Below are 18,106 nucleotides of genomic sequence, written 5' to 3' on the forward strand. Positions count from 1 at the left end.
TTCGGGTTTCTCTTTCCACACGACTTGGCTGACTGGACACATATCGGAAGGTGGCCTTCAAGGGGTGCAAAGCCTTACTCCGGGGAGGAGGCCCCGGAACACGGGCACCTGCCACATGTCTCATTGCCATTGGGCTGCCCGTCTGCCACCTGGCCCTGAGGGCACCATCAGCGATGCCCACAAAGGGTTCTGGTGGTCTGTGGCTTCCTGAGTCTAATTGTTAGCCTGTGCTCCAGGTTCTTTCACCTGATATGTCAAGTGGCCTCTAGCGAAGGGTCCAGTGTCCACCGTGGGCTTGCTCTAGCCCAGCAGCTCCTGGATCAGTCCTAGGCACGCCTGGGATACAGTTCCATTTATAAAGCAGGCGAAGGAAGAGCCGCATCACAAACAACTCCTACAGAGTGCAACAATCACAACATACTGTGACAGAAGATGTTTAAAATTTAATGAATTCTTTCTTTTTTTTTTTTTTTTAAGATTTCTTTATTTTTATTGCAAAGTCAGATATACAGAGAAGAGGAGAGACAGAGAGGAAGATCTTCCGTCCGATGATTCACTCCCAAACTGGTCACAATGGCTAGAGATGAGCCAATGTTAAGACAGGAGCCAGGAGCCTCTTCCAGGTCTCCCATGCAGGTATAGGGTCCCAAGGCTTTGGGCCGTCCTCGGCTGCTTTCCCAGGCCACAGGCAGGGAGCTGGATGGGAAGCAGGGCTGCTGGGATTAGATCAGGTACCTATGTGGGATCCTGGTGCATGCAAGGCCAAGACTTTAGTTACTAAGCTACCACATCCGGCCCTTAATGAATCAGTTCTAGAATTCTCCACATAACAATTCTGGACTGAGGGTAACGTGGTAACCAAATCTACAGAAAGCAAAACCATGGCTAAAGAAGGGGTCTGCCTAAGAGGCCAAAGTCATCTTATTTAGTGGAATAAAAGTCACATGGACATGAGACGGGAAGCCAAGGCCAGGCCTTCCCAAGCAGACAAAGTCATGGGTGAGACAAAGACGTAAGGGAGGAAGGACCAAGGCAACCCTGAGCAGGCCAAGGACCAGCATCCCAGGTCGGAGCCCAGTGTCCAGTGCTGGCTGCATCTGCTTCCAGCATAGCTCCCTACCAGCGTGCCTGGAAAGGCCACAGAGGATAAATCAAGTACTGTGGCCCCTCTCATTGTTGAGGAAGGAAACTAGCAAACCTAGGAAAGGAGACTCCCCCTGCTGTTGAAATGTAAATTTCTCAAACCCTCCTCCCCATGACCATCTGTCTCTGGAAAGTCTGATACTGTTAATAAACTTGGCTATTGACCATCAGTCGGTCCGTGTATTATTATTATTATTATTATTATTGGCTTCATGCACCAAGTTCATCGCTGCCAGACAGCGAACAAGTAAACATAGAGCTTCTTTTTTAAAGATGTATTTATTTGTTTGAAAGGCAGAGCTACACAGAGAGAGGGAGAGACCAAGAGATCTTGCATTGGCTGATGCACTCTGCCGATGGGTGAGACAGCTGGAGCTGAGGTGATCTGAAGTCAAGGGTCGTGAGCCCCTTCTGGGTCTCCCACCTTGGTGCAGGAACCTAAGAACTTAGACCATTCTCCGCTGCCTTCCCAGATCATAAGCAAGGAGTTGGAAGGGAAGTGGAACAGCCAGGACCCAAACTGGCACTCCTGTGGGATGCCAGCACCAGGCAGATGCTTAACTTCTGCACCATTTCACCACTGCACCCCTCCCTCCCTTTTTTCTTTAAAATTTCTTTTATTTTATTATTTTAAAATTTACTTCATTTTTTTATTTTTGTAAGTCTGTTTAAAAAGCCATATAAAAATCTGGCCTGGCACAGTAGCTAGTGGCTAAAGTCCTTGCCTTGCCAGGATCCCATATGGGTGCCAGTTCTAATCCTGACAGCCCTGCTTCCAACCCAGCTTCCTGTTCATGGCCTGGTAAAGCAGTCGAGGATGACCCAAAGCCTTAGGATCCTGCATCCATGTGACAAGAATAAAAGAAGCTCCTGGCTCCTGGCTTCAGATTGGCTCAGCTCTGGCTGATGCAGCCTCTTGGGGAGTGAATCAATGGATGGAAGATCTTCCTTTCTGTCTCCCCTCCTCTCTGTATATCTGACTTTCTAATAAAAAATGTTTAAAAATTAATATAAACGTGAAATCAGGGGTGGTTCTGGAAAATTCCAACACTTGCCCTGTGAAGATCGTGGGAAGAGAGCTGTTTTCCCCTTCACTCCCACATGTCCTGTTCTTATTATCCTGTAATAAACTGCAGGGGCTACAACCCTCTCATCTTCCTCCTCGTCGCTTATTCTCTCTTCCCCACCCTCCAGAGTTCTGCCAAGCTTCCTGCCACCTTTTCCAAGTTTAAATTGAGGAAAAGGGTCAAGTTCAACTATTCTGCAGGCGGATCCCGAGCTGCGGGACATCGCCTGGGGAGCCCAAGGTCAGAGCCCGCCTCCTCCAGCAGACGTCTTCCGCCTCGCCGCGAACTCTTGGGCGCATGCGCAGGATGTAGGACTACACCTCCCAGGAGGCTGTGCACCCCACCGGGAAAGCCCGTCGGATCTCGGGACTACATTAACCAGAAAGACCTGCGGAGGCGGGCGCTAGACTCGGAGAGTCCAGCCATTGGCCTGACGTCTGACAAGGCTGCTCGGTGATTGGCCTAGATGCCTGTTAGTTACTGCCAAAGGCAATTGAGTTTTGCTGTTAGGCTTCCTGAGGAGGGAGATAGCCGACCCCGGGCGGCCGAGTCGTGCTCATAGTGTCCACTAGGTGAGTGACCTTTACCTCTGCCCTCCTGGCCATCCTTTTGGGGACGTGGTCCCAGACTCCCCGGGGCGGGTGGGGCGGCGCAGGTGGACGTCGGGGGCGGGACTCGCGCCCACGTGTCACACCTGACCCGACCTTGGAGGCGGGATTCCCGCCCGGGGCGCGCCTGGCACAAGGTGGGCTCAGACTCGGGTGGGTCAGAGATCCGGTCTCTTAGGGGCACCTGCAGAACCCCAACACCGGGAGCTCCCCCAGAAAAGCGAGCGGTGGGGGCGGCGTCCCCGCTCCACACACACACACACACACACACACACTGCACACACACACACACACACACACACTGCCCACTTTGCGGCGCCGCGGTCACGCAGGGGATGTATTTATTCTGTCTTGCCCTTTAGGTCACTGTCAAAATTCACCGGTATAGGATATTTTTGAACAAGCAGAAGAAGTGAGTACCCCCGGGAAGCATGTTTAACAAGCCCTTTCCACGTGTCTATGGCTGTTACTTTACTATTTTTGATTCTTTAGAGAGACAAACGGGGGAGGCTTCAACGAATCTTTTCTAGTGGTCCAAACGCCCACCCCAGACCATGGCCTTCTCACACAGGGACAGCGCCTGGCAGGATCCGCCCAGCAACCTGGGGGGGACAGGTCAGATGTCATTGCAGTCTGCAGGAAGGGAAAGCCAAACCCGTGTCAAATAGCTGCCCCGAGAACTTGAACCCCAAGTTTCCTGTTCTGGAATCCAAGGTTATGTCCTTAGATATACCTAGAGCTGCTCATGAGTGGAAATCTCCAGCCTCCCCCCAGCTGCAGGTGTGAATCCTGCAGGGACAGGCAGACTCCCTAACACCTGCCTCTTCCCCCACCCAGCCGGGCAGGAAGCTGACCCCACTCTGTAACCTGTGTGCGGGAGGGAAGCAGAGAAGGGTGCAGGTGTCATGGACAGTCCTGTCACAGGACAATTGACTGGATATCATTTATATGAGAACACTTGATTGGATCTGTAAAACAAAAAGATACTTTCAGACAAGGATGTGGAAATTATTGATGGGTTCCGTACACAGGCTTATGGGAACTATAGAAGCCTCCTCCCTCATCCCATGTGACCGTCAGTCTATAAAAGCCTGATGCCACTAATAAACTTAGGCTATTGACCATCAGTCGATAGTCCATGCGCGTTATTATTGACTCCGTCCCAGTCTATCGCTGCAGGACAGCGAACACAGGCCGCTGCACCCCAGGGCCTACTTGGAGACACCCCAGAAAACCTGCCCCCGTGTTGATGCCAAGTCTCTCTCGCATCCAGCTTGGTACTGATGGACGCTGGACGGGCGAGAGGCAGGAATGGTCGGTTATGACCCCAGAGCAGACGGCAGGAACATCTCTAAGTCTGAGGTGGCTGTGGCTGGCTCCTTGTCAGGACTCGTCACTCGGGCGCTGATCAGTCCCTTGGATGTCATCAAAATCCGTTTCCAGGTACCCTGCCCCCCTTGTCCATGGGCTGGGCAGCAGGACACATGGGCATGTGGGGGAGGCGGGCTGAGCAGCAGGACACATGGGCATGTGGGGGAGATGGGCTGGGCGGCAGGACACATGGGCATGTGGGGCAAATGGGCTGGGCAGCAGGACACACGGGCATGTGGGGGAGACGGCCTGGGCAGCAGGACACACGGGCATGTGGGGGAGGCCGGGCTGTTTGGAGCTTGGAGCGTGGTTAAGGGGAAGCACTGTGATACCTTCTCCCCACCCTGCTGTCACCTCGCCCCCTGACCTCTCCCATCCTCATGACCAGCTTCAGATCGAGCGCCTGTCTCGCAGTGACCCCGGCGCCAAGTACCATGGGATTGTGCAGGCCACCAGGCGCATTTGGCAGGACGAAGGCCCAAGAGCCTTCTGGAAAGGACACGTGCCTGCCCAGCTGCTCTCCATTGGCTATGGAGCCGTCCAGGTGAGTGGCAGGCAACTGGCCAGCTGAAGGGCAGCGCTCTGTGCAGGTGCAGGGGGCAGTGGGGCCTCGGGCCAAGCAGTGAGAGGAGTGCAGGGGGCGGTGGGGCCTCGGGCCGGGCAGTGAGAGGGGTGCAGGGGGCGGTGGGGTCTCGGGCCGGGCAGTGAGAGGCAGCCTGGCCTCCCGCTGGCTGCAGGGCCTGCCCTGCCTGTGGGGACATCAGAGGGATCCCTACTGCCCGGCCCGGTGATTTAGGTCTTACACTTGGGACCTTGGTAGCATGATCTCATGAGGTTTGGCCAAGGACAAGTTGTTTATTTACTAATTTGAAAGGCAAAGTTACATCTGTATATTTAGAGAGAGATCCTCCACCAGTTGGTTCATTCCCCAAATGGCTGCAACAGTCAGAACTGGGCTGGTCTGAAACCAGGAGCCAGCAGCATCTTCTGGGTCTCTCACAGGAATAGGAGTGCTAGTACTTCCATTGCTTTCTCAGGCACGTCAGCAGGGAGCAGGGTTGGAAGCGGAGCAGCCTAGACTGGAACCAGCATGCACAGGGGATGCCGGTGTCATGGTGGGCAGCTTTACCCACCATGCCACAACGCTGGCCCCTCTTTAGTTTTTATTTACTTGAGATACAGATAGAGGGAGGTGCACAGAGGGTCGATCAGAGAGAGCTGGTTCATGCCCCAAATACCTACACCCGCTTGTGCTGGGCCAGGCTGAAGCTGGGAATTCAGATATGGCTGCCGGGCATCTAATTGCTTGAACCATCTTCTGCTAGCTCCCACGGTGTGTATTAGCAGGAAGCTGGAGTGAGCAACAGAGTGGGACTCCAAGCCAGGCACTCCTATGATGATGCAGTATCAACACTTGCCCATTTTCTTACTTGAGGAAGATTCATTTTTATTTTTCTTTGAAAGAGGGAGGGAGAAAGATTTTCCATTCAATGATTGACTTCCCAAGTGACCACAGTGGCCAGAGCTGGGCTAGGGCAGTGCCAGGGGCCAGCAATGCATTCAGGTCTCCCACATGGGTGTCAGGGGCCCAGGCACTGGGCCACCATCTGCTGCCTTCCAGGCACGTAATTAGGGAGCTGGATCGGAAAAGCAACATGTGGATTTGGGATGCCAGCGTCACAGCGTTAACTGCTGTACTACATTTGGCCTTTATTTTAGGGGCACAGTGGCACATCAGGCTAAGCTTCCACCCCTGCAATGCTGGCATCACATATGGGCAGTTTATGTCCTGGCTGCTCCACTTCTGGAGCTGGTGCTGTAGCATGGTAGGTTAAGCCTCCTTCTGTGACAGTGGCATCTCATGGACCCTGGAAGAGAGACAGAGAGGAAGAACTTCCATCTGATGATTCACTCCCCAAGCGGCTGCAATGGCTGGAGCTGAGCCAATCTGAAGCCAGGAGTCCCAAGCAGGGAGCTGGATGGGAAGCGGGGCCACCGGAACCAGAACCGGCACCCATGTGGGATCCTGGTGCATTCAAGGAGAGGACTTTAACCGCTACGCTATTGCCCTGGACCCCAGAGACAGTGTTTTAAGGCACTGTCACAACACTGGTCCCACATGCTCATGTAGATTGTATCACTCCCCAGGAAGAGCGTGTTCTTATTTCTTGTCCCAGGCCCGGCCCCTCCTGGGTCACGGAGGGTCTTCTGGAGTGTTTGGCCTTAGGCTCATTCTTTGGGCTGTCACGGACTGTTCCCACAGTTCTTGTCGTTTGAGCTGCTGACAGAGCTGGTCCACAGAGCCACCGCCCATGATGCCCGCGAGTTCTCCGTGCACTTCGTGTGTGGTGGCCTGTCTGCCTGCATGGCCACCCTCGCAGTGCACCCCGTGGACGTTCTGCGCACACGCTTTGCAGCCCAGGGGGAGCCCAAGGTGAGTGGTTAGGGACCAGACAAGGGGACCCTGAATAAGGCACATGTTTCGGGGGTTGAGTTCCTGGATCAGTTTGTAAAACCTGAGACCGGTGTGTGTGCTCTGGGTAGGGGGTTCCTGCCTTTTCTGGGGACCGGAGCCTACAGGTGTGAAATAAGGATGGGACTCCCCACGGTGGGCGGGGCCAGCACTGTGTGTGTTTCACGCTGGGCAGGATCAGCGATGGTGGGGTCAGCAAGGGGCAGGTCAGCAGTGGGCAGGGCCAGCACTGGCGGGGGGTCAGCATTGTGTGGGGTCAGCCCTGAGGGGGCTCAGCACCTGCCCTGCTCTGTCTCTATCTCTGTCTCTCTTTTAAATTTGTACTACTATAAAGAGAACAGAGTTCATTTGTCTCAAGATCTCTGATTTATTAAAGCTGTATTCACTCACTCACTGACTGCACAAGCCGGGGTGGGGCAGGAAATTGCGCTGGCCCCACTATGTGCAGCCGCCTGCACCCCCGCTGTGTCCTTCACTGTTCTAGAAGCTGCAGACACTCTGGGGCACCTGTGGTTTTTTTTTTTCTTTTTAAGGATTTTTGTTTTAAGGATTTGTTTATTTGAAAGGCATAGTTACAGAGAGAGAGGCCTATCTTCCACTCACTGGTTCCCTCCCCAAATGGCTGCAGTGGCTGGGGACTGGACCAGGCCAAAGCCAGGAGCTTCGTCCGGGTCTCCCACGTTGAGTGGCAGGTCCGCTGTTTCTCCAGGCCATCCAAGTGAGCTGGGTCAGCAATGAAGCAGCCAGGACTCGAACCTGTGCCCACATGGGATGCTTACATGGCAGGTTTCAGCTCAACAGGCTGTGCCGCAGTGCCAGTCCTGGCCCCCCGCTGTTGGGGACACATTTGGCTGTCACTGTGTTGTAGGTGTGTAGACGGGGAGGTGCTTGGGTAACTGTCGAGCTTTTTCTGCAACAGCTGCCTCCTTGGCGGGCTCCTGGGAGCTGGGTTTTAAGCCAGTGGGCGTGGCTGTGAGGGGCTCCAAGGACCCCATGCAGCTCATTCAGGCTTGCTCGTTCGCAGGTGTACAAGACCTTGAGAAATGCGGTGGTCACCATGCACAGGACAGAGGGCCCCTTGGCCTTCTACAAAGGCTTGACCCCAACGCTCATTGCCATCTTCCCCTACGCCGGCTTCCAGTTCTCCTGTTACAGCGCCTTGAAGTCGGCCTCTGAGTGGCTCACGCCGGCCAATGGCAAGCAGAACGGTGAGTCCTGTCCACCAACCACCCAGCGCTGCCCAGTCCTCTCCGGGGAAGGACGTCTTCCTGCCCGAAGCGAGCGCCCCCTGCTGGCTGCACCCGGCCCTGCAGCTGAGCGTCCTGGGCCCTCACCACACCCAGCACTGGTATCCTCCGTGGAGGATGGCGGAAACAGCTTTTCTGTCACAAGCCCAACACATCTGCTTGGTGGTGATGGGTTGTTGTTTCAGGGTGTGTGTTGGGAGGGCATTCCATGCCTTCTGCAGCCTGCGATAGAGGAATGGAATGCTGGAGGCACTCAGGGATTCCAGCAGCACTGCGGTGGGAGCTGCAGCTGCCAGCCCAGCTGGCAGGGGGGCCTATGAGGATGGGAGCTGCTGATGGCGGTCCAGCTCCCGCTAACGCCCCATGTCCCGCCTCTCTCCTCTGCTCCAGAGAACCTCAGAAACCTGCTCTGTGGCTGCGGAGCCGGCGTCATCAGCAAGACTCTGACCTACCCCCTGGACCTCTTCAAGAAGCGCCTGCAGGTCGGAGGCTTCGAGAGGGCCCGAGCCAGCTTCGGCCAGGTGAGGCCCGCCTGTGGGGGTGGCCGCCGGTGGGTCTTGGGACCACTCTCACGAAGAAGGCAGAGTCGGAGACTTGCACGGAGCTGTGCACTACCCTGCCCTTTGTCATGGTCTTCGTAGACATGGTGCTAGGCACTGGAGCCCCTGATTTCTGTGTAGAAAGTTCTAGAAGGGTTTGCTCTGGGAGGAACTCTGTAGTAGAGAATACTCCTGAGGTAGCAGCCATTCTCTCATGGTCTTTCAGACTTGCACATTGCTAGATTTATTTATTTTTATTGCAAAGTCAGATATATAGAGAGGAGAGACAGAACGGAAGATCTTCCAACCACTGATTCACTCCCAAAGTGACTACAATGGTCGGAGCTGAACCCATCCGAAGCCAGGAGCCAGGAGCTTCTTCCGGGTCTCCCACGCAGTACAGGGTCCTAAGCTTTGGGCCGTGCTCAACTGCTTTCCCATGCCACAGGCAGGGAGCTAGATGGGAAAGTAGGGCTGTTGGGATTAGAACTGGTGCCCATATAAGACCCTGGCATGTTCAAACCGAGAGCTTTAGCTGCTAGGCCACCGCGCTGGGCCCTAGGTTTATTTTTATTAATTTCAAATGTTCATATTTGAAAGAGAGAGAGCACGTGAGTGAACAAGAGCACATCCTGCCATCTGCTGGTTCACTCACCAAGTTTCCCAGCAGCCAGGGCTGAGCCAGGCCGCCACCCGGAGCCCAGAACTCCATCTGGGTCTGCCACATGGGTGGCAGGGCCCCAAGCACCTGAGTCGTTTTCCGCCTCTCACCCTGGCTGCATCAGCAGGGAGCTGGGATGGAAGTGGTTTGGATCGGCGCTCCAGGGTGGGACGCTGCCTTCTGAGCTGCGGTGCTCAACTCTCACCCTGTATACCTCAGTGCTGACCTTACAGGCGGCCACGGGGGCTTCAGGACCCCAGGGTCTTCCCCTGCAGATCCAGGGAACCTGGGACATACCGGTGGCCTGAGGAATGCTAGTGACACACATGTCGGAGGGGAGGGGCGCTATGGAATGGAGCAGGAAACAGAGTTCTGGGTGCATAGCTTTGTAGGAAATTGCCAAGAAGGTCAAGGCTTGTGGAACTCTGCCACCAGCTGGGTGGTCGGAGGGCATCCTTTGGTTGAGTTTTCCACCTTTGCATAGAGTCATGTGCACTTAAAAGATGGAGAGACAGAGATCGTCCCCCTGATGGTTCACTCTCCCAGCTGGCTACGATGGCTGCGGCCGGTCAGGTGCAAAGCCAGGAGTTTTTTAGGTCTCCCATGTGGGTGCAGGGACCCACACACTTGAGCCATCCTCTGCTGCTTTGTCAGACTCATGAACCGCTGGCTCTTGGTTTGGCCTGGCCCTGCACTGGCTGTCGTGGCCGTCTGGACGTGAACCGGTAGATGGAAGAGCTCTTACTCTCCATCTCTGCAACTCTTTCAAGTAAATAGATCTTTTAAAAAAGATAAGTCGCCAAGGGCCAGTTTCAGATTTGTGGGGTGCTAGGGGGAATGGGGTGAAGGGTTAGAGACACTTCTGGGCAGAAAATCTGGAGCTCGCCAGCTGCTTGGGAGCGGAAGGCGCTGTGGCCACCTGCCGACTCCCAGGCTTTCGCTGCCATAGGATGAGGTCAGCTCATTGTCCGTTCTCATCACTCCCTCCTCCAGCAGGTGTTTTCAGGGGCTGTGGCAGGTAGCAGCTGCACCTGTCTTTTAATCGCCAGCCTCTTCCTCAGCCTTAACCTTCCTCCCATAGGTGCGGTGCTACAGAGGCCTCCTGGACTGCACGCGGCAGGTGCTGCGGGAGGAGGGGGCCCCGGGCTGCTTCAAGGGCCTGTCCCCCAGCCTGCTGAAGGCCGCCCTCTCCACCGGCTTGGTGTTCTTCTGGTACGAGCTCTTCTGCAGCTTCTTCCACTGCATGAAGAAGGCGGACAGCTAGTCTCCACTCTGACTCTGGGAGGGCCCCCCAAAGGCAGGCGCCACCCCTGGTCTCACATAGCAATGCCAAGGGCTGCCTGGTCCCTCTCTCCAGACCAGCCACCCCTGAATCTTCGCAACGCTGCCAGGTCAAGGCTTGGGAAGACAGCGGGATGTCAGGGTGAGGGCTGCTGGGGGCGGGGCAGCCACACCAGCATGGAACTAAGGGTTGTTGCTTCTCCTTGTCCCTCCCTGCCCCCCCAGGCTCAGTAAGGAGCCCCACCCCTGTGAGAAGGGGAGTGGGAGGGTGGGCCCTGGGCCCTGAGCCAGAGTCTGGTGCCCAGGCTTGGGCTGTTTCTTCCATATGTGTATTTAACAGCCATTAAAGCTGCAAACCTGTTTCTTTGTCACACTGGTTCAGCTCGCTGCCCCCACCCCCCCACGTTTCCTACCCCTCTGGACCCAACAGGGAGCCCTCCCCAGGCTCTGCTGGATCCCACAGGGAGCGGCCCGGCCCAGCCCAGCCAGCTACACTTCCTGTTCCCCCTCCCTCCCGGTACCTACAGAAGCACCACCCTCGGGCCACTCTCCCAAGAGCCCCCACCGGAAGCAGGAAGCCAGAGGGACAGTGTACTGGGAGGGGTGGGTGGAGGCGACAGCCCTTTCCCCAGGCTTCTTGGGATGGCTTCTCTTCTCTGTCAGAGCTGGGGTAGCCCTGCTGGGGGAGGAGCTTAGAGGGGGCCAGCTGGCCTCACCCCCACCCAGGCTGTTCCTGGCTCAGAGTGGCCAGCTGTGGACTGGGCTGAGGGCCTGGCAAGCGCAGAGTCGGTTCCCCGGGGGGTTCTGAGAGGCCAGGGTGGGGTGAGTGCAGAGAACTCTAGTTATGGGGAAGGAGGCAGGGTGGCCATCTACAGCCCCGACGGCCGCACATGCACACACCTGCTTTGGAGCAGGCTCTGGACCCTGGGTACTGTGGCGCTCGCTCCCTCTGGTCCCCCCAGCTCTTGGCTGCAGAACCAGAAGGTCCACAATGCTGTGAGCCTCCAGGCCCTTGGCATTCAAGGCCAGGGCTGCGGGGAGCGATGCCCTAATGCATTTTGTATGAGAAGCCTTGGAGGTGAGGCTTTGCTCTTCACCTCTCCTCCTCGGATTCTGGCGCTGAGACAGGCCAGAGCTGTCTTGTTTCAAGAGACCACCTTAGGAGAACGGGGCACCACAGGCAGGCCCGCGCCTCTGCTGCTCAGGCGGAGCTGTCCGCGCCTGGGCCTCACTCAGCCCTGACAGCCGCTCTGGAGCCAGAAAGGCTCTCGCCCATGACTGCCCTTGTTGTTGGCACCTGTGGTAGGAGGGAGTGGTGGGCGTGGGTGCCGCCGTGCCAGCTGCTCTGCCCTCAGTGTGTGCACTCTGTGTGAGCCGCTGTGGTCAGCTCGTCCCTCCGGCCACGCCCTCGGCGCTCCTCCTACGCCGCGTGGCCTGGCCCGTTCTGCCACACTCCACCGGAGCCCTGGCATGGGCCACCGCGAGACCCCCGAGGGCGTCATGCGGGCCAGCCCGCAGCGCCCGCGAGCCCTGGTAGCCACGGACCGGCCGGGCTCGCTCGGCGCGGGGCGGCAGCCGGCAGGTGGCGCCGGCGAGCAGACGCCGCCCCGCGCCGCGCTGGGAAATGAGCTCAGCGGCGCGCGGGCGGCGGGCGGCGGGCGCGCGCACCCATGCCCGCCGGGCGGCCCTCGGGCACGCGGGCGCGGCGCCGGCCCGGCAGGTGGGTCCCGGGGAGCTCTCGCAGTCGCTCCCACCCGCCGGGCCGCGCCTCCCGGACTTGGCAAGCTGCCGAGGTCTGGAAAGCGCTCGGGTCGCCTCGTAGGATCTGAGAGACGGCTCCGAGCCGGGGGCACTCCAGCGGCCGCCACCGCTCGGGGACGCAGCGTCCTTCTGCCGCCTTAGGAGGACGCTTCGATCCCGAGTGGAACTCGCGGAGTTGGGAGTCCTGAGCGGGTAGGGCCGCGTCGCTGCCACTCGGGAGACCAGTTGAACCAGCCCGTCCCGGGGAGCTGCTGCCGGGCGGAAGGGGTCTGGGCTCCGACCGGCAGGGGAGCCCACTAACGCAGGCCCCTCGGACCCGCGTGCTGGAGGGGTGGGTTTCGCGCACTGAAAGCTGGGGGGAGGAGGTAGGGGAAAGGAGCTCGGATCCCTGCTGGGACAGGGCACCGCATCTCGGGCCTCCCCCACTCCTCCAGCCTTGTCAGTCGTTCGGCGTCGAGCCGGGCCGGTCGAAAGACACAGGGCAATCGGCTCTACCCCGCGGGTCCGCATCCGCGCGCTCCCCTTGGCGGTGCTGCCTCCCCCTGGAGGGACCCGAGGGGAGGTGCGCTGGCTTCCCACCCCTCACCCTAGTGTAATCGCAGAAGTCTGGAGTTGCTTCAGCTGAGCAGCAGGTGTCCGGCTGGCACCAGAAGCCGGGCTTGGTGAGCTCTCAGCCGAAACACGGGAGAGCCCAGGAGCAGCTGCCCGACTAGCTGGCCATCCCACAGAAGGCCTGGCGCTGGGAATCCCAGGCTGCACACCTGACGCCTCCTTCTGCCTTCTTGCCAGGTGGTCAGTAGTCCTAGCCCTGCCAAGAACTGCGGGCCGGCCAGATGGTCATGGGCGAGGCCGGGAGAGAGGAGTACAGTAAAATCCAGTCTTTTGATGCAGAGACCCAGCGGCTGCTGAAGACTGCGCTCAAAGGTGAGCTCCGCCCAGACCCCTTCCTGAGCCCCTTGGAGCAGCACCTGCAGGCTGACCCTGCCCCCTCCCTTTGAGCCCGGCCTGACTCTGGAAGAGCCTGGTGTGTGGAAGGATGAATCACGCAGTCACCTGTTAGCCTGCAGTTTCTCTTTAAACTGAAGCCCACCCCCCTCGAAAGACACTGCCGCCCTCCAGTTTCCTGGCGGGGGATGGATGGTGCAGGAGGCTCAACCACTGCCTTCTCGCGGTGAACACAAGTTTGATTCAGCTGACACAATGCCCATCACGTGCCCAGCCAAGCCCAAGGCCCAGGCCCCGTGTGGCCTGCTCTGCAGGGGGGGTGTGCGAGTTTGTAGAAACTTTCCCTGAAACACTCACTGCAGACTTGCTGTCCTCGACCTGGTGCTGGGGAAGATGTCGTGAAACGCAACTCCACGGCACCCTCTTCTGGGCCTCGCTGGGTCTGTCCCCCCGCGTCCCCCTCCTTTTTAAAAATCTATAACGAGGCATCAGAGCCTCCCCAGGTTGGAGTTGATGGAGGTAAATGTGGGTGGGCAGTGGCCGTAGACTCCCTTCCCGTCTCTGCCTCCAGATCCAGGAGCTGTGGACTTGGAGAAAGTGGCCAATGTGATTGTGGACCATTCTCTGCAGGACTGTGTGTTCAGCAAGGAAGCAGGACGCATGTGCTACGCCATCATTCAGGTGGGGGGAGGGACTGATGGAGGACAGAGCAGATGCCTTCAGATGGGCAGCAGACCTGGCCAGCAGCACAGAGGCATGGGCTGGGTGGGGTTCCCAGGACATGGTCCCCACTCTCGCGCTCCTCTTGTGGGCTTGCAGGCTGAGAGTCAGCAGGCTGGCCAGAGTGTCTTCCGCCGAGGGCTCCTTAACCGGCTACAGCAGGAGTACCAGGCTAGGGAGCAGCTGCGGGCACGCTCCCTGCGCGGCTGGGTCTGCTACGTCACCTTCATCTGCAACGTCTTCGACCACCTGAGGGTGAGGCCCGGGTAGCCTCACTGCCTGTGGGTGTCCTGAGCCCCAGGCCGGGCTGATGCCCACAGCTCCCATCCCCCTACAGGTGAACAACATGCCCATGATGGCCCTGGTGAACCCCGTCTATGACTGCCTCTTCCGGCTGGCCCAGCCCGACAGTCTAAGCGAGGAGGAGGAGGTGGGTGGCGCCGGCACCGTGGGCTTAGTGCCTGCCCACTGTCCAGACCCTTTGAAGCAGGAATCCAGTGTAGGAGGGGCACCTGGAAGAAGGTGGGCCAGGTGCAAGGCAAGCTGGCGTTTATCCAGGATCCAGAGCACCCCCAACCTGCTTGCTCAGGGACTCCCTCTCCAGGAGGGAAGCCTGTCAGACAGGAATGATGGAGGCTCAGCCGCCACAGCCGGGCCCTGCAGGGTGGGCAAAGATGACAGGAGTGGGGCAGCACCCAGCCAGGCTGGCCCTAGGCAAGTATCGTTGTGGCCCTGCAGGTGGACTGCCTGGTGCTGCAGCTGCACCGGGTCGGGGAGCAGCTGGAGAGGATGAACGGGCAGCGCATGGAGGAGCTCTTCATCCTGCTCCGAGATGGGTTTCTGCTCCCTGCTGGCCTCAGCTCCCTAGCCCAGCTGCTGCTGCTGGAGATCATTGAGTTCCGGGCCGCCGGCTGGACGACGAGCCCTGCAGCCCACAAGTACTACTACAGTGAGCTCCCGGACTAGTGCCCCCCGCCTCCCCTCTGCACTAACCAGGCTGGACGACGGGCCCTGCAGCCCACAAGTGCTATTACAGTGAGCTCCCGGACTAGTGCCCACAGCCTGCCCTCCACCGCTCCCCAGGCCAGCCACACAGCCCATGCCTCCACCCCATCTGCACAGGGAGTGATCCCGCCTTGAGGCCCCACCTCCCCACACCTGCTCTGCTGGTTTAGGGCTGAACCCCTCTCCACCACTACCAACCACTACACTGTGTAAGGCAGGCACAACAAGCCATCTGGGTGCCTCAGTTTCCTCATTTGTAAAAAAGGCAGCCTCAGCTATTGGGCTGCTGATGAGGGACTGTCACAGGGCAGCACAGGCAATCACAGCCCCCCAGCCCCCACGTGACCTGAAGAGACCACTTGGAGACCACATGCATTTCCTCCAGTCTGTTTTAATGACTGAGTTGTGGTCCTGGCTCACATGCCAGTGCAGGTGGGACTTTTCTAATAAATCTTGCCGATACTAAAACTGCTTCCTCTCGTGGCATCTTGCAGCCTGCTCCCTGCTGAGGTGGAGGTGCCCTGGGCTGCAAGTTCCTCAGAGGAAGCTCCTCAGGGTGGGCACCGTTTCTTCTTCATGAGAGGGCAGCTGTGCCCTAGAGGACAGCTGGCGAGCAGTGGGCACACTGCTCCCTCCTGCCTCAGAGAGGCGTCTGTCCATGCCCCACAGGTGCCTTTGCCATGAAAGTGGCAGGGCAGAGGGCGCGGGGCTCCCGGGCCTCCCTACCACCAGCGGTAGTGGGCCAGGGCGCGATTGGCCTCAGCCATCTTGTGCATGTCGTGTTTCCGCTTGATCACGGGGCCCTGGTTCTGGAAGGCCTCCAGCAGCTCCTGGGACAGCTTCTCGGGCATCAGCGTCCGCCGGTGCTTCCGCTCCCGGCACTCCGTGATCATCCACTTCATGGCCAGGAAGCGGCGTCGGCGGTCGGCCAGCGGCACGGGCACCTGGGCAGGGTGGCCAGGGGAAGACGGGGGAGGTTGGCGCGGCACAGGCTGGGGCCTCGGGAGGGCTAGCCGCACCCCACCGTGGGGAGGCCTGTCTGCTCTGCTCTGGACTCCTCCCACCCCAGGCCACCTCGGAATATGGGTCGTAGAGGTAGCTGTTCAGCACATACTGAGCCTGGGCCGCCGCCCTTCCTGAACGGAGGCGACGCAAGCACCAGGCAGCAAGAGCTGTCAGCTGTGGTGACTAGACCACTGCAGACCATGGGTTCCTAAAAATAAGACCTGCTGCCCAAGGGTCACTTGGCACGTCCTCATTGGTGCCAATGCCCATGCCAGATATGCAGGAAGCAGGCACTAATGAGACCATGTCCACCCTGTGGGTTTATACTGAAAAAGGAGAAGGCCGATGCCATGGTACATCAGTTTAAGTCCCAACTGCTCCACTTCCCAGCCAGCTCCCAGCTAATGCATCTGGCAAAGGAGTGAAGGATGGGCCCAGTGCTTGGGCCCCTGCACCCCCGTGGGAGACCCGGAAGAAGCTCCCAGCTTCTTAATGGCTCAGCTCTGTAACACTGCCTTACAAAGGAAAAAAAATCCTTTAAAAAAAAAGCCCAAAAAAACAAAACAAAACCCTGCTGATGAGCGATGCCTACATGATCCCCGACAGGCCTACAGCGCAGGGCCTCACAGGATCGCAGGGCCTCACAGGATCGCAGGGCCGCACAGGATCGCAGGGCCTCACAGGATTGCAGGGCCTCACAGGATCGCAGTGCAGAGGAGAGGCCCGGGGGGATCCCAGGCAGCCCACCAGACGCTACTCTGCTTTCTTCGTCTTCGCTCCCCTACCGATGTCTACACTGGGGCCTGTCCTGCCTGGTCACCTGGTAGAAATGCCCGCCTCTGAGGACAGATATGAGCCCCAGCACGGGCTCGCAATTCTTCAGCGCCTGGTGGAAGATAACATAGGGGTTGAGCTCAATGCTCGTGCGTTCCTCTGCTGAGGCCGCGTGGTACTTGGCAAACTGCTTCCTCTTGATGGCTTCCAGGGTCTGCAAGGGAGAACATGGGCAGACATCTGTCACCCCAGGCTTCTTAAGGCATGCCCCTTTGTCTCCTGGCATCTCATAGCACACCCAAGACACAGTCCCCAAGTGCCTCTGCCGCTGCTGCTGGAGGACAGGGCCTCTCTGGGGGGAGTTCACTTTAATGACAGGTGTGCCATGCCGCGCACAAGAGGGGGGCACTTACCTGTGTCATGAGGGACCGGGCCAGGACCTTGTTCCCGTCCTTCATCATCATGTTGGTGAATTTGCTTCAGGGAGGACGAAAAAAGCCACACAACACGTTTAGCTTACAAAGGCAGACCCCCGGCACCTGCCCGGGGACCCTCCTGCGTGCGTGTCCCCATCCAGCTCACCTGATGACGGGGTCATCGAACACGGAGCTGGTCCTCGCGGCCGGCGCGGCTTTGATGAGCTGAGTCCTCCTGAGTTCCCGATCATACTGCTCCTCCTCCGTGAGCTCGGCCGCGGGCTTGCGGTAATAGTCCTTTTCCACCAAGGGATCCCGGTACTCGGGCCCATAGCGGCTCCACCGCACCTGCGTGAGCCTGGAAGAGGGGAGGGCGGGGGACGGGCTAAAGCTGACCCCACAAATGAGGAAGCCTGACTTAACAATAGGCGTGCTTGCAGCCGCTGGCTGCGCCTGAGCCGCTCAGGCTTTGAGCCCTCTAGTCCCCCAAGCGGCTCCTCACACGGAACGGGGAGTCCTCCTTGTCAGGTGCTGGAGGTAAGGCCGGGCCCTGCCACCACCCCCACACATTGACGGTCCCGGTCTGCCCCTTGACGAGGGGGGACCGCACTCGCAGCTACGGACACCGTTAGCTCGTTCCGACCTCCCCGAGGAGCCAGGCAGCCGGGTGACAGGTTCGAGTCCAGCCGTCCGGGACGCCGCGCGGCTTGCCCATGGCCCCTTCCCTTCCCTGCAGGCCCCACTGTGAAGATCCAAGCGGCGGCGCTCGCCCCTTCTCACCCTGGAAGCCAGCACACGGTCGGCCGCACGCCCAGCGCCAAGCCTGTCCACCCGAGGACAGCCTTCGCCACGGGGGCGGCCATCTTGGCTGGTCACGAGGACTCCCCACACCGCGGGCTGCCCTCGGCGCGCCTGAGCGAGCGACGGGAGCGAGAAGCGCCACAAGGTTCTACATCCGCCCTTCACCCCACTGGTCTGGGCGCTAGAGCTTCGCACTGCAACGCCCGCGAAAAACACGGCATAAGGAAACGCTCGTCTTTCCCACACCCACGGCGTCCCGGCCCGAGCCTCGGGTTCCCCTCTTGCGTTT

The 18,106-nt window shown here is 58.8% G+C and overlaps 3 protein-coding genes across 5 annotated transcripts; 2 read left to right on the plus strand and 1 right to left on the minus strand.

Moving 5' to 3' along the window:
* Positions 1 to 2,388: 2,388 nt before the first annotated feature.
* SLC25A19 (solute carrier family 25 member 19) lies at positions 2,389 to 10,750 on the plus strand. Its single transcript, XM_040989426.1, has 8 exons — positions 2,389 to 2,782; positions 3,181 to 3,230; positions 4,092 to 4,261; positions 4,578 to 4,733; positions 6,453 to 6,623; positions 7,687 to 7,870; positions 8,300 to 8,430; positions 10,191 to 10,750. Exons 3-8 carry the CDS (start codon positions 4,130 to 4,132, stop codon positions 10,371 to 10,373), a joined length of 957 nt encoding a protein of 318 aa, XP_040845360.1. The 5' UTR covers positions 2,389 to 2,782; positions 3,181 to 3,230; positions 4,092 to 4,129; the 3' UTR covers positions 10,374 to 10,750.
* A 1,303-nt stretch (positions 10,751 to 12,053) lies between these two features.
* On the plus strand, positions 12,054 to 15,148 carry MIF4GD (MIF4G domain containing). 3 transcript variants are annotated; one of them, XM_040989684.1, is made up of 6 exons: positions 12,054 to 12,110; positions 12,941 to 13,075; positions 13,668 to 13,777; positions 13,916 to 14,071; positions 14,154 to 14,246; positions 14,555 to 15,148. In XM_040989684.1, exons 2-6 carry the CDS (start codon positions 12,985 to 12,987, stop codon positions 14,780 to 14,782), a joined length of 678 nt encoding a protein of 225 aa, XP_040845618.1. In that variant the 5' UTR covers positions 12,054 to 12,110; positions 12,941 to 12,984; the 3' UTR covers positions 14,783 to 15,148. The 3 variants fall into 3 exon arrangements, with proteins under 3 accessions (XP_040845618.1, XP_040845617.1, XP_040845619.1); XM_040989683.1 differs by lacking the exon at positions 12,054 to 12,110 and adding an exon at positions 12,125 to 12,482; XM_040989685.1 differs by lacking the exon at positions 12,054 to 12,110 and adding an exon at positions 12,125 to 12,343.
* Positions 15,149 to 15,192: 44 nt separating this feature from the next.
* Positions 15,193 to 18,104, minus strand: MRPS7 (mitochondrial ribosomal protein S7). Its single transcript, XM_040989682.1, has 5 exons — positions 17,797 to 18,104; positions 17,183 to 17,374; positions 17,014 to 17,077; positions 16,647 to 16,814; positions 15,193 to 15,765 (listed from the first exon to the last, which is right to left on the minus strand). Exons 1-5 carry the CDS (start codon positions 17,877 to 17,879, stop codon positions 15,544 to 15,546), a joined length of 729 nt encoding a protein of 242 aa, XP_040845616.1. The 5' UTR covers positions 17,880 to 18,104; the 3' UTR covers positions 15,193 to 15,543.
* Between the last annotated feature and the right edge of the window lie 2 nt (positions 18,105 to 18,106).

The sequence above is a fragment of the Ochotona curzoniae genome, unplaced genomic scaffold (assembly GCF_017591425.1).
Source record: "Ochotona curzoniae isolate NIBS_2020 unplaced genomic scaffold, NIBS_Ocur_1.0 contig_523, whole genome shotgun sequence".
Classification (NCBI taxonomy): domain Eukaryota; kingdom Metazoa; phylum Chordata; class Mammalia; order Lagomorpha; family Ochotonidae; genus Ochotona; species Ochotona curzoniae.